This window comes from Sinocyclocheilus anshuiensis, unplaced genomic scaffold, assembly GCF_001515605.1.
Source record: "Sinocyclocheilus anshuiensis isolate Anshui unplaced genomic scaffold, SAMN03320099.WGS_v1.1 scaffold566, whole genome shotgun sequence".
Classification (NCBI taxonomy): domain Eukaryota; kingdom Metazoa; phylum Chordata; class Actinopteri; order Cypriniformes; family Cyprinidae; genus Sinocyclocheilus; species Sinocyclocheilus anshuiensis.
The window spans coordinates 1,443,989-1,458,713 of record NW_015542410.1 but is presented as its reverse complement, the minus strand read 5'-3'; the positions used below and the strand labels follow the sequence as shown (position 1 = coordinate 1,458,713).

General features: G+C 38.2%; 2 protein-coding genes across 5 annotated transcripts in view; both read right to left on the bottom strand.

Moving 5' to 3' along the window:
* LOC107693351 (dual specificity protein kinase CLK2-like) overlaps positions 1 to 2,573 on the bottom strand; it is an 11,285-nt gene extending 8,712 nt beyond the window's left edge. Inside the window, exons 1-2 of the mRNA XM_016492697.1 lie at positions 2,445 to 2,573; positions 653 to 846 (exon numbers count right to left, since the gene is read on the bottom strand). Coding sequence (XP_016348183.1) covers positions 653 to 846 — 194 coding nt within the window. The 5' untranslated portion in view covers positions 2,445 to 2,573. The remainder of the gene's footprint in view (positions 1 to 652; positions 847 to 2,444) is intronic.
* Positions 2,574 to 2,991: 418 nt separating this feature from the next.
* LOC107693347 (histone-lysine N-methyltransferase SETDB1-A-like) overlaps positions 2,992 to 14,725 on the bottom strand; it is a 12,717-nt gene continuing 983 nt past the window's right edge. For 2 of the 4 annotated variants that reach the window (XM_016492693.1, XM_016492692.1), the window contains exons 2-21: positions 14,058 to 14,258; positions 13,774 to 13,976; positions 13,644 to 13,669; positions 11,794 to 13,375; positions 10,942 to 11,079; positions 10,632 to 10,836; positions 10,324 to 10,397; positions 10,028 to 10,218; positions 9,531 to 9,774; positions 8,952 to 9,198; positions 7,868 to 8,102; positions 7,044 to 7,408; positions 6,409 to 6,525; positions 4,858 to 5,027; positions 4,555 to 4,782; positions 4,390 to 4,437; positions 4,022 to 4,120; positions 3,724 to 3,926; positions 3,533 to 3,621; positions 2,992 to 3,356 (exon numbers count right to left, since the gene is read on the bottom strand). In XM_016492693.1, the coding sequence (XP_016348179.1) occupies positions 3,239 to 3,356; positions 3,533 to 3,621; positions 3,724 to 3,926; positions 4,022 to 4,120; positions 4,390 to 4,437; positions 4,555 to 4,782; positions 4,858 to 5,027; positions 6,409 to 6,525; positions 7,044 to 7,408; positions 7,868 to 8,102; positions 8,952 to 9,198; positions 9,531 to 9,774; positions 10,028 to 10,218; positions 10,324 to 10,397; positions 10,632 to 10,836; positions 10,942 to 11,079; positions 11,794 to 13,375; positions 13,644 to 13,669; positions 13,774 to 13,976; positions 14,058 to 14,251 (4,776 nt within the window). In that variant the 5' untranslated portion in view covers positions 14,252 to 14,258 and the 3' untranslated portion in view covers positions 2,992 to 3,238. The remainder of the gene's footprint in view (positions 3,357 to 3,532; positions 3,622 to 3,723; positions 3,927 to 4,021; positions 4,121 to 4,389; positions 4,438 to 4,554; positions 4,783 to 4,857; positions 5,028 to 6,408; positions 6,526 to 7,043; positions 7,409 to 7,867; positions 8,103 to 8,951; positions 9,199 to 9,530; positions 9,775 to 10,027; positions 10,219 to 10,323; positions 10,398 to 10,631; positions 10,837 to 10,941; positions 11,080 to 11,793; positions 13,376 to 13,643; positions 13,670 to 13,773; positions 13,977 to 14,057; positions 14,259 to 14,725) is intronic. The other 2 variants (XM_016492695.1, XM_016492694.1) reach the window with 2 other exon arrangements.

Sequence of the window (14,725 nt, the reverse complement as noted above, 5' to 3'; positions counted from 1 at the left end):
TATTATCTGCTGGGTTCATGAATATTAATCACGTTGTCAGCGTTCGCTCGAACTGATTTGCTGAAATCAAAACAGGGATGGTAATAGATGAGCGCCAGCCAACGAGAGCTGTTCGCGCATTAGCTCCGCCCACTGCCGAGAAACCATATCTTCTGCTTGTTCTTAAAAGCTGAATAATTCTAAATGAACTCTGTTATTTTGACAGGAAAATACAACAAAGAATGTGGTTTACATGTAGCGCGTCGATTCAGCGTGGTATGCAAGACTCTCGCTCTCTCTCTTTGCATGTGAGAGAAACACAGCGCTATCAGTAAAGCGACGGCGAGTCGTGTGCCTTCACACTAGTTTACGGTATGTCAAATACAGGTGCGCTGCGTGCTACATACTGCGCATCCATTGAGTACATGACATGATCCATTGAGCGCATCCAAATAGTACAGATCGCTTGACGGAGAGCGAAACTCAAGCGCTCAGTCAGCGTGTTTATCGAGTGAAAATCTGTGTTGAACGCCTCTCACACACATACTGGCGTTTAAAATCTAAGAATTTATTAGCGAATGGCTAATGTTAGACATTATTTAGTCACCCAGAGTAAGATTTAGTCGCATTTGCGAGCGATTTACTCGCAATGTAGAGGGTTGCACGATCATACCTCCTGGATCTGGCATAGCCGGCATCCTGTCTGTGTCCTCTCCCTCTCCTCTCACGTTCACTGCTGGAGGAAAACGTCGGTGACCGGCGATGCCGAGGTTTTCTCCCTCTGTCTCTGTCCCGCTCATGATAACGATCTTGGTAGCTGCTGCGGCTGGCCCTCTCCGAGGATGGGTACCGCCTGGAGTGCGGCATCTGCTCAAGGTACAACAAATATATTAAGATAAACAAGAAAATAAAAAAAATACAAGATTTTTTTTAAACAGACATTGGAATATCTTTATTATTTTTAATATATAATATTAATATACATTTTTTATATTTTAAGCAAGATGAGAATCCAACATGCATGCTTGGTTAAAATCTCAATATTTTTTCATTCAGTAGGATGGACTGTTATCTATCTGTCTGTCTGTCTATCGGGTGCAAAAAAATCAAAATACTGAGAAAATCGCCTTTAAAGTTGACCAAATGAAGATCTTAGCAATGCATATTACTAATCAAAAATTGTTGAGTTGAATTACTGAAATAAATGAACATTTCCACGACATTCTAATCTATTGAGATGCACCTGTATACACAACCTAAAAATAGAGGAAGTGAGAATGCAATAGCCTGTGACTTTTAGAATTCACTGACTTTTATATTCTTATAGAAGGGATCCAAAATAATAACTACTTTAAAAAACACTTCTAGTAAGCTTTTCATATGCTGGAAAAAGGTCTATAACACAACCATTTAATATAAACAATAATCAGTAAATAGAGGAAAAAGTCAAACAACTGTTATAGACATACACTATTATTCACCCGGGGACAAGTGTGAAAAGTCCATATGTGGACAGTTTATAGGCAGGTTTAGAACAGGTCTTAAAACACTTGAAGGACAGACTGAACGAAAGGTTAACACAAGGAAATCTGAGATTTTTAATTAATAACAATTTGCTACATTATTTTAATTGTATGGTTAACACACATGTTGTTAGTGCTATGCAATACTGAATATTGAGGAGAGGACCACTCGGGGTCTGCATGGAAAACAAGCCTTTATATTATACATCAAGAATATTACAGGATTTGTATGCATATGTATTATATTAAGGGAAAAAAGTTATACGAGACTAACGTTACAGAAAATGAAATTAGTTAAGAAATGAGAATTAAGATGATCATCTGAATATGAACATGTATTTAAACGCGCTAGAGAACATCTAAAATCTGGAAAGAAAGAAAAACAAACAGAAAGCTGACGGGTTATAATGCAGAAATTCTGCCTCAAACTATATGAAGAGCCAGTTATTCGAGCCAACTTCTATATTTAGCGGAGAAACCGCAGAACAAGCTACAAATAACGTAAGGAAATACAGAGTAGCTCGAAATTAAGGGTAGTGATAAATGTAAGCAGATGTACAGATGTTTATTATATATAATAACAAGAAAAAACAAAATTTTCGCAGAAACGAATGGACAGGCTAACGTAACCAACTAACGTTAGCTGAAGTTGTACACTGTAGGTTTTGCGTTTACACTGTAATAACAGGGAATTCGTATACTAGTCGTCTCTATTCTTATAAAATGTGCGGCAATGTCGCTAAGTTACATGACTTGGAACCGCGAAGTTTAAAAACAGCATATAAATACTATGTTTTTCGAGCTAACTAGCTGCTCTCCGCGTCGACGGCCATTTTGAGATCTTCTAATCTTCAACGGGCCATTTCTCAAATGCTCGTTCGTGTGTAATTCGGCTGAGTGGGGCAAAAAGTGACCGACAGTAAAATAACGTTTTGTAATCACCGTTTTAGCAGCCAGCCCTGTGCGTTTATCCCAAATAAAATCCGTGTTGACGCTTCGCCTCCAAATTTCTTACTCGAGCCCAATTAAACAGTGAAAAAACAACTTCCGGTTCCTCCTCCAACTCCAACGTTCCTTATACGCGCGCGTGCCATCTGCACATCCGACGTAAACAGCGCAATATTTATTCCAAGACGATAATCCGTAAAAATCGCATAACTACAATACCCCCAAAAATGTACACACAAAAAGAAAGCAAAATTGAAATAGACAAACAAGCTTAATATATTTGAAAGGGATTCGTTTTTTTTTACAGTATAAATAATTGTATTAATTTTGTTTTGTCTGATACTACAGTAAGACTAACACAGTATAGACCATTTTATATATTACACATACCATTCGGTCATATAAAAGAAGTTTTATTCCCCCTTCCCCAACGTGATTATTAGTGTCATTCATTCACAGCTTTTCAACCGGCATATTTGACTGATATTAAATGACATACAAGACAAATATTACACAAAACGTAGTTTTTCATATTTGCTAATTTTATTTACATTTATTAAGTGACTATTAACATTTCGTGTAAAGGTTAAAAATAATAAAAACAAACAAAACTAAAAAGCAATGACACAAACTTTAATATAGATCTTATACTTCTCATATTCAATGGGTCATGACTGGAATGCTCTTCCAGAACAGTGCCACAACTATGTTTCTGATGGCTTGGTAAGACTGTTTACAATGATAACACCTCTATTAAAGTTGTAGTGTTTTTTGTTGAAAGCAGTATATCAGAGCAGCCTTCCTGTGCACCGCAAAGAGCCACAGCAGCAGAGCAGAACCTTCCCCTCCACACTGCCAACCTCATAGTTATAATCCCACGTCAACTCCGTACCCGCCTTGATGCGCCTGGTAAAGACAGACGAAAGGAAAAACACAATAAGACAACTTTCTGGATAAAACATTAACATTAACATTAAAAATAGCAAGAGTTTCCAAATAAAATTTGGGTTAACCACTTATTTCTAAGTAAAACTTCAATTTCTGTATTAGAAAATCAAGCTGGTATGAATCAAGGCACTGACTTGCTGGCGAAGAATGCCACCCATGGAAACCGAAGGTCGTGTGTGTCGACAAAGACGTTCTGAACAAACAAATTCGGACTGCAGCTATGCTGTTGAGAAAAGCGGGATTAGTAGTAAAAAAATGCACATAATATTTACAAACTTGTATAATTGTTGACACATCTACAGTGACGAGGCTGAGTTTGGCTTACGTTGATGAAGCGGCCGAGGTTGCCCTGTTGTCTCGCGTCAATGATGTAACAGGTCTCCTCGCTGTTGAACAGTCTGCGGGTGTTCTTGCCAGTTACAGCTGTCCTCGTTTTCTCATTCTTTGCGTCCAAGGTTTCTAGAGGTTTTACTCTTCTCTGGAATGACTTTATGGCAAAGCAACGCTTTGGACCGGAGGTTTCTTCACCTACAGACACAAATTATAGACTGAGCAAATTCAATGAAACACTAAAAACATTAAATGAGGAACAGAAATTGAGAATAGAGAGAATAGAAACTGACCGTCCTCTCTCATTTGTTTGGTCACTTTCTTCTGAGCATCTTTATATGTTTCATGTGGCTTATGGGATAGTTTTCTCTCACCGAAGGACATGTGATTCACTAAACAGGTAAAGAGGACAGGTTAAAAAAAAACATCAGGCAAGTTTGCTACATAATAGAGCCACATGGATAATGCAAAAAAGTTGCCAGATCTCAGCCAAATTAAACCTAAATAGTAATGGTTAAATGATTAAAAAAAAACTACAAAAATAACAAATACACAAAACAAAACATTAAACAAATTACAATAAAAAGAAAATATAAAATTGATTCAAAATAGTAATAAAAACAATAATAGCATAGAAAAAAATACGAACAATGCATCTTACCTTCGGTTTCCTCTTGTTCTGTGTCCAGCTCCATAAGTTCTTCTCTTTCTATGGAAAAAGAAAAAAAAAGAGAGAAGATTTCATAGTTACGCATAGAAATGAAAAGACGTGCAATTGTTTGGCTAATGTCTTCATATGGTCTTATGGTTGAATATTTGAACACACCTTCACCACTGCTGGAGTCTTCTTGGCAGAGAGTGTTTTTCCATAATGGCCCCGTTTTCATTTTAATGGTCTTCTTGTTGGTTTCGACCTCTGTGTCAGAGCAGTACGCCTCGCTTTCATAACCCTCTTTCAGTTTCTCCACACCCTCAATGAAGTCAAGGTTGGCCAAATATTCATTGCCAGACACTGTGTCGTCTTCATTCATTCGGTCTTCGTTTACTATTTTACCTGTTAGGTGATAGATGGAGGTGATGAGAGAGGAATTTTGTTGTGTGCAAAGACCTAACATTTATGTTCACTTACCAGTGAAAACACACACAAAAGTGCCCTTGGCCACATCATCTCTGCAGCGGATGCCCCATCCCTTGTGCTGTGTCATGAAGAGCTCCAGCCGCAGCTGCAGCCCGTGCTGAACCAGCCTGTTGCTGCACATTCTCGGATCACAACGGCACAGAGGGTTACACTCGTACACCCTACAGAGATGGAAGGAAAGAATTTCAATCAGCTTTGTGTCTGAAAATATAAGTGTAACTTGTTTTTGAGGTGAGAAAGCTATACACTACTGTTTAAAAGTTTAGGGTAAGTGAGATTACTTTTTTGAATAAGTTTAATACTTTTATTCAGCAAAGATGCATTCAATTTATCAAAACAGACAGTAAAAACATAAACTGTTACAATTAAATGTTGCTCTTTTGATCTTTCTATCCATCAAAGAATCCTGGGGGGAAAAAATCCTCACGGTTCCCATAAAAATATTAAGCAGCACATCTGTTTTAAACTAGGGCTGCACAATAAATCGCATGCGATATTTAACGCGCATCTTATCAGTAAAGCCGGTTCTGTAATCAGCGGTAAATCTCCATCACGTGCGTGCTTTCACATTGAGCAGCATTAACTACACAGAGCCGTTGTTCACTGAGCAGCTGCGCAAAAAATCGTGCAAATATGAACGTGGTTTTGTGCAGCTCGTCAGTGAACAACGGCTCTGTGTAGTTAATGCTGCTCAATGTGAAAGCACGCACGTGATGGAGATTTACCGCTGATTACAGAACTGGCTTTACTGATAAGATGCGCATTAAATATCGCATGCGATTTATCGTGCAGCCCTATTTTAAACATACTACTAATAAGAAATGTTTCTTGAGCACCAAATCAGCATATTAGAATGATTTCTGAAGGATCATGTGACATGAAGACTGGAGTAATGGAGCTGAAAATTCAGCTTTGCATCACAGAAATAAATTAGATTTTAAAATATCCAAATAAAAAAAGTGTTACTTTAAATAGTAATAATATTTCACAATGCTCATGTTTTTATTGTATTTTTGATCAAATAAATGCAGTCTTGGTGAGCATAAGAGACTTTTAAAACATTTTAGCCACAAACCTGCAGTGATCGGCAGCATATCTAGTTATTTGCTGATCTGGAGCAGATCATGATTAAAATATTTTTTACCATAAAATAATCACTGATGTGTTACATCTGATTTTAGAGAGGCTCCACTGTAACCACACGATAATCAGACAGAGTTTGTTTCTAACCCTGTTGGCAAGGTGGTTGGCAATCTCTTATGTGTGTATCCAGCACTAATATCCACTGGACCTCCACTGCATAGGGACGTAGCCTCAACGGTCAGCTGGTGGCATGCACACTTTGACCTGTCACACATACAAATACAAAATGTTTAATAGCAATTTCCATAATTTAAAAGGAATGTTCCATGTTCAATCCAATTTATGTAATCAAATAATTATAATTTGTTGGCTATCTAAAATCAAAAGGTATATTCAGCCCCCTAATTCATTATTTCCAAGCCAAAAAACATTTTCTGGGAAGTCGAGTTTGTTTCTAACCCTGTTGGCAAGGTGGTTGGCAATCTCTTATGTGTGTATCCAGCACTAATATCCACTGGACCTCCACTGCATAGGGACGTAGCCTCAACGGTCAGCTGGTGGCATGCACACTTTGACCTGTCACACATACAAATACAAAATGTTTAATAGCAATTTCCATAATTTAAAAGGAATGTTCCATGTTCAATCCAATTTATGTAATCAAATAATTATAATTTGTTGGCAATCTAAAATCAAAAGGTATATTCAGCCCCCTAATTCATTATTTCCAAGCCAAAAAACATATTTTCTGGGAAGTCATATTTTGGGTATGATCTCAAGAATTATGACTGCCAGTTAGGAATTTGTGGATACAGTACATAAATTAGTTTGTCTAAATGGTAAAAAAAATTTGGAAAATGTTAGAATCTGCATAAAACATTTTACAAACCTTTAAAGGCCACCTACAACAAATAAGCAAAATGTGCAGCAACACACAAACTGAATGATGACTCACGAGTCTAAAATAACTTCTGAAGTAAAGGACAACATGCCAAGATAAACAGCTGTAAATAAACCTTGACCTGTACAAAACCCGGAAAATTCCTTTAATTTCACAAGTTTTCACCCACAAATGCGGACTTAAAAAACTGTACCTGTCCTGACAGCCATCTGTGCAGTCACAGCCGATCAAAAAATCTGGGCTTGTATTGACTGAAACACCCGGAGCTGGAACTCTGTCTTTGGTGTAACTGATGTTAGGAGCAAGCGTATTGTCCACTTCATTAATGCAGGGCACCGGCAACACCTCTCTGCCCTCTGATATGTCCGGCAGGTAGAGGTGAGGCTTGCCGGTTGATGTGGAAGGAGGTCGGGAGCGATTCACAAGAACAAATGGGTCCATACAGAACATCTCCAGGAAAAGGAAGTCACAACGTGTTTCTAACAAGTATTCCTGCACTTCCTGCATGTCGCACAGGCTCCGCCCACACGGAGAACGATAGAAAATGTGGAAAAACACCTAAAGAGAGCAAATAATAAGAAATGTTCCTTGAGCAGCAAATCAGCATATTAGAATGATTTCTGAAAATCACACTGAAGACAAATTCAGATTTGCATCACACGAATATATAACATTTTAAAATATAATTAAATAGAAAATATATAATTCATAGTGCAATAATATTTAACAATATTGCCATTCTTGCTCTTTTTTTTTCTCAAATACATGCAGCCTTGGTGAGCATAAAAGACTTCTTTCAAAAACATTAAAGGGGTCATATGACGATGCTAAAAATAACATTATTTTGTGTACTTAAATAATTGTCCACATACCGCACATTATTGTTGCTACTTTATGCCCCGCTTTTCATCATATGACCCCTTTAAAAAAATCTTAGCGACGCTAAAGTTTTCACCAGTAGTATGCATTGAGAGTAGTTGAACGCCAATTGGAGCAACTTCCTCAAACGCCACCCACCTTTCCATCGATGCGCCTTCTAGCCGTCATTCGCCGAAACTTAAAAAGCAGTGGTACAAGAAGTGGATTTTGACCTTGATGCATGTTGACTTGAGACGGTCTCAGCCCATCCAGACATGCTGGACAACAGCGATGATGCAAGTATATGGACTTGTACTGGTGTTGCATTGAAACACAATCTTCTTCCTCAGAAACACACTCTTCTTCCTCATCAGAGGCAGGTCGTTTTGCACTTCTAGAATATAGAGCCAAATATGACATAGTTGGTGATTAGTATTCCAAATCATTCTGCATTTAAAGAAATAGTTCAGCCAAAAATAAAACTTGGCTGAAAATGGATTCACCCCCAGGCCATCCAAGTGTAAGAGATTTGGAGAAATTTAGCATTACATCACTTGCTCACTAGTGGATCGTCTGCACTGAATGGGTGCCGTCAGAATGAGAGTCCAAACAGCTGATAAAAACATGACAATAATTCACAAGTAATCCACACGACTCCAATCCATCAATTATCGTCTTGTGAAGTAAAAAGCTGTTTTAACCTAAAACCATTACTTCTGGCCAAAATATGTCTACAATCCATAATAACGCTTCCTCCAGTGTCAAAGCCCATCCCCTGTTGTCCTATCACATCAAAATCCACAGACATGTTTATTTAGAACTGCTTTGGACTGTTTTCACTTTAAACAGCACTTGATATGTGCATATTTCTCTCCTGACTCAAACAAGATAACTTTTTCACCAGAGAAAGAAATGTTATGGATAGAGGACTTGTATTTTAGCCGGAAACAACGGTTTGAAGTTACACATCTTAATAAGGTATTTTTCTTACAAACATGCAGCTTTTCACTTCACAAGATAATTGTGGAGTGGTGTTTTTATCAGCTGTTTGGACTCTCAGTCTGACGGCACCCATTCACTGCAGAGGATCCACTGGTGAGCAAGCAATGTAATACTACATTTTTCCAAATATGTTCCCATGAAGAAACAAAATCAATCTACATATTTGGTGGACAGTAAATGTTCAGCAAATTTAAATTTTTGGGTGAACTGTGCCTTTAACTAGGACAAGCCTATTACTCACCTTAAATTTGAGACAGCTCGTACGACAGGTGAAAGCATTGTCAACCTCTGGAGGATGACCTTTGGCTGGAAAGCAGCCGACATGATATTTTGAGGGCTAACAGATGATGTTTTGATGACTGTATCAGATTGTCGGGTGACCCGCACAGGAGATACAGCTGTTGCGGTGACAGTCGTTGAAGTAACAGTCGCTGAGGGAACTGCTGTCGAGGAGGGAGTTGTGCTGTGCTGAGGCGTGGCATTTCCTGCTAAACAACAGAGTTTGGCATGAATTGTATTACATTACAAAAAGAGATAAATAAAAAAAATATGCTGTTCTCCACAATGTAATCACTTTTTTAAATAAAAAGAAACTTGAACATTTAAATAAAATAATACACAAAAAAATGTATAAGGTAAACAAATGTTTCAAGAGATTAAAAGTGCATTTTCTTTTGTTTTGATAACAAAATATTGATTTTTGTCATATTGATAATGAGCATGTTCAATATCCCAATATACTGTATTACGGAATACATGCACGTGTCTATTTGGGAATGTGCATAAAAGAGGCAGGATGTGCATGAAACACAAAGTCTACCTGATATAGCAGGCTGTTGCGTTTTCTGTTGAGATGGCTGTTGTGGTTTCTGTTGAACAGCTTGTTGCGCTTTCTGTTGAGGTTGTTGTTGCTGCGCTTTCTGTTGAGACGGTTGTTGTGGTTTATGTTGTGTTTTCTGTAGAGGTTTTTTCTGCGGTTTATCTTTAGCCAGACGTTGCTTGATATTTACAATGTGCTCCAACCTGTCTGAGCCTTTATAAATCCACTCTTTCTGCTTGTCTTTCTGAAAAACAACAACAACACCACCACATTTATCAGCATCGAAATGGCCAATCTGTCAGTGGGGTTAAGTGAATTTGACAGTGGGAAAACTTATGAATTGCACTTCAGAATATGAAATGCTGTGACGTTCCCATGAAGTACCCCTTTGTCTTTCATTTTCCTTAGTGTAAAGACATTAAATTGTAAAATGCAGATGATAGATGAGTACCAGGTTCACAAAGAAATCTAGCGTCCCACAATGGATTCATTTTCACCTTAAAGCAGATCTGGATCAGGCTGCCATCCAATTGGAGAACCGTGCAGGTCTCAAACTTGCCATTCCGTATCGCCTTAGTGTCTTGCCCCGCGCGAAGCACCACAGCAATGGGGTTGGGATAGACACGAAGATATTCCTTCACCTGTAACTGCAATTTCTCATCCTCAATGTCCTTCCACACCTTTTTCACTGCAAAGAAAAAAAAAAGTTAACAAAATTCTCTTTTAGCAGGCAAGTGATTATATGGGGTCTTAAAATAACTGACTGAAATGGAGTAATAAATGAATTTCTCACATTGTTTGCAGACAATATGAAGGTCTGGAAGTGCCAGGTAAGCTGCATGACCATCATCAAAAAACACCAAGAACCTAATAGAAACATTTAACCAAATGAATTTAGATGTTTTATTAAAGTCATATACAAGACTAAAATAAAGACAATGAGACACTGGATAAATACTAATATTGAAAATAGAAAACAAAACAAAATAACCTGGACATTATGCTAAATATTTCCTGTTATGTTCTATGAAAGAACAAAACAAAAAAAACGATTATGAATGGCCTGAGGATAAGAGAACTATCCCTTGAACATAAATTCACCTCATGCGATTCTTGCGCTCAGGAAGCTCGACCAATACGGCAGCATTAAACGAGGCCTTTCCTTCATCATCTATGCTGCTGGCCACAACACGACAGCCAATAAACAAATCCTTAAGTATGGGAGGCTGCAGAGAGGCCACCTGATAAGCAGGCAGCACAATCTCTTTACCACTTTTAGACTCCACCTTATATCTGAGGCCATCCTCTAAAAGGAAAGAAAGATGAGACGGGTCACAAATGCAACCAAATCTATTAGATTTCCAACCTTCATTTTAAAGTTTTGTGAATTTACAGAATAGGTCAGTCTTACCTTCTGTTTGGACTTCTTGTACTGTTCCTTTACGCCACAAGTTGTGTGCCCTTTTCCCCAAAACTACCATGCCAACTTTAAGTTTTATCTCTTTATGTTCTTGTTGCTTGGAGGACTCACTGGATGAAGACTTGTAGCCTAAGAAGATCAGTGACAGAGGACAAATACGGTTGCTGTATGTAATCAGTAATGTATAATCACAATACACTTATTTGTATCGGACATTCAACTGCACAATGTTCCAAATATTAATCAAATATTAGTATTATATACACACACAACTGTTTTAAAGTTTGGATTCGGTAATTTTTTTTTATGTTACTGAAAGCCTTGGTGAGTCTCTTATGCTCACCAAGACTGCATTTATTTGATCAAAATAGAGTAAGAACAGTAATATTCAATCTTCAGTGTCACATGATCTAGCAGAAATCATTCTAATATGCTGATTTGCTGCTCAAGAAACATTTGTTATTTTTAGCAATGTTGAAAAGAGTTGTGCTGCTTCATATTTGTGTGATTTTTTTTTTCAGGATTACTTGATGAATAGCAAAAGAACAGCGTTTATTTGAAACAGAAATATTTTGTAACAATGTCACTTTTGATCATTTTAATGCATCCTTGCTAAATGAATGCATTGATTTCTTAATAAAAATGTAATGACCCCCAAAAAATTTAACAGTTGTGTATTTCTTTATTGAAATGTATGACAGAAACCATAATGTAAGAATATTCATAACGGATTACTTGATACATCTGTTACACATTATGTAAAGCATATATATATAGTTAACATACTATATTAACTATTAATATACCGTGATATGAACTGTATAAATAAAAAATAAAGCTTACTTCCGTCAGGACTGGAAGGTTCTGCAGAAGCATCACTGCTGCTGGCATCATCAGTATTATCGACAGATGACTGTGATTGTGATTTAGGGGGTCCATAATCACCGTCTCTCGATGACTCTGATTGTGATTTAGGGGGTCCATAATCACTGTCTCTCGATGACTCCGATTGTGATTTGGGGGGTTCAAAATCATTGTTTCTTGATGACTCTGATTGTGATTTTGGGGGTTCAAAATCATTGTTTCTCGATGACTCTGATTGTGATTTAGGGGGTTCAAAATCACCGTTTCTCGATGACTTTGATTGTGATTTAGGGGGTTCATAATCACTGTCTGACGATGACTCGGACTCAGGGGGTTCATAATCACTGTCAGCAGGACTAACAGAGAGGTCCTCGGTGTCAGAGAGTTCATCATTACTATCGGCAGGCGTTTGCCCTCTTGTTGCTTCCGTTTGCGGGCTGGAAGTGCTGCTGACAGGCGCATTGTTTTTTGAAGATCTCAGCCTAGTCGTTGGACTTGTCTCCGTTACAGAGGGTTTGTCAGATTTGCTCCTTGGTTTTGGCTGTTCGGTCTCATCTGTGGAATCCGAATCATGGCTGGCATTAGTTTCAGCTTCTTCGGAATTGCTCAGCAATGATGCCAATTCAGGAGGAGTCTCTGTGGTCGACTCCGGCTCAGTCTGGTTTGTTTCTACGTTTGCTGTATTTTCACTGGCAGCAGTTTCCATTTGTTTTGAACTGCTTGAAGGTGAAGACATTTCTGAAGGTGTCACTAGTGGCACTTGAGGATCAGTCTTCTTTGATGCTACAGATGCTGAATAAGGACAGGCACTAGTTTTCAGAATTTCATAAGTCATTGCCGGCAACGTACGTTCAGTGTTACTTGTTGCTTCATGATCTGAACGAAGACTGCTTGACTTTTCTGAATCACGTTCAAGCAAAGACATTTCAGGAGTTAATGCTCTCAGCTGAGGTTCAGTCTTAATTGATGCAATGGATGCAATTTTGAAAGGTTTTGAAGTGCTTGGAGGCGAAGTCATTTCTGACTTTATCACCGTCGACTGAGGCTCGGTCTTTATTGTTGCTATGGATCCAAAATGAGGACTGGCAAAGGTTTCTGGTGTTTCTGAAGGACTCACTGCTGTCAACTGAGGTTCAGTCTTAATTAATTTTAAGGATGGAGAGTTAAGAGTAGCAGAAGTTTCATGTTGTTTTGAAATGCTCATTTCCCAAGGGGTTAATGCTGTCAGTTGTGGTTCAGTCTTAATTGTTGGTTTAGAATCTGACTTATAACCGGCAATAGGTTTGTATTGTTCTGAATTGCTGAGAAGTGAGGGCATTTCAGGTACTTTCGGTAGAGATTCGGTCTTAACTTTTGCAATAGGGTTTTCAGGTACTTCCAGCTTTGGTGTGACAGATTCAGAACGGCTGGTCTCAAAGGTCGAGGCTGACGAGGGTCTGTTAGAGACGTCAGATGATGATGATGGTGATGCAGCACTCATGGAGGAAGTTTTGTTTACCATCTGGACTAAATCCTGAACGAGTCTGGACGACTTCTGAATGGCCACTGTCACCTTTTCAAGCTAAAAGAAAAGAATGAATCAAGACAAAAACACAGGGGAAAAAAAAAACAGAAATAATGAAAAACAGGCCAAAACCCAGAAACAAAGACACAAAGAAACAAAGACAGAAAGAAAATTTGTAAATAAGACAAAATAATTAAATGTATAAATCAAAGAAAAATGATGAAAAAATAAGGAAAAAGAAATAAAAATGAAAAACACAATGAAAAATAAGCACAAAATAACCTATCAGTATGTGACACACCAATTTTTCAGTTAACATCCTCACCATTGGTTCCAAGGTTTCTTTGGTGGCTGCAAGAGAAAAAACAAAAGTGGTATTAGATTTTTAATTCCAACACCATAATTTACAATATTTATATTTCCAAGCACTTTCCATTAAAATGTATGTCACTTACCTCCCAGATCAATGACAACAATATCGTCATCATCTCCATTTAACACACTATTTTCCTGCTTATCCTCCTCGTCATCTGTAATATGAATGACGTCCTGTGGTTCTCTTCCTCCTCCTCCTTCCTCCTCCGAATCTTCATCTCGGTATTCCAGTCCCAGCATTCCATAAAGACCCTTCATCACTGACTCGCACTCATGGACTGACCTGTTAGACACGAAACACAGTCAAATGGCCATTGTGATTTGGAGATACTGTCATCAGGCATTAAAAAACACAACAACTCACTCGCAGGCATTGCTGTACAGAAGGTGGGTGTAAGTGGCTTCCCTCTCCTTCTGCTTCACCCAGTCCTCCACCTGCGCCAGTTGTTCACGTCTCTGCATCAGATGAGGGTTTCGGTCCACCTCTGCCTGGATCCAGCGCTGCAGGTCATCCTTTGTCATTCTCAGGAGGTTATCATCATCTTTTCTGCTACTCATGGCTTTACTGTTGGAGCAACATATTGAAAAAGTTCAATTGTTAGTAACTGCACAAGATTTGCTCATAGTATATCACTCTCATTCTGACGGCACCCATACACTACAGGGAATCCATTGGTGAGCAAGTGATGTGATGAAATAAACTCATCTACATCTGACATTTTCAAGAGATTTTCATTTTTTGGGTGAACTAATATGGATTTGACTTCATATCTAAGAAATGAAGCTCTATTCTGTTTTTGTTGTTTAAATATTTGTAAAACATCTGTAATGTACAGAATATATTAAAGGGTTAGTTCACCCAACAATTCTGTCATTAATTACTCACCCTCATGTCGTTTCAAACCCGTTAGACCTTCGTTTATCTTCGGAACACAAATTAAGATATCACTCTTGGTATCACTCTCCAAAATGGCGCTACAGGGTGATGCGGAGGAGACGAATTGTTGAATAAAGTCGTTTTTTTTTTCTTTT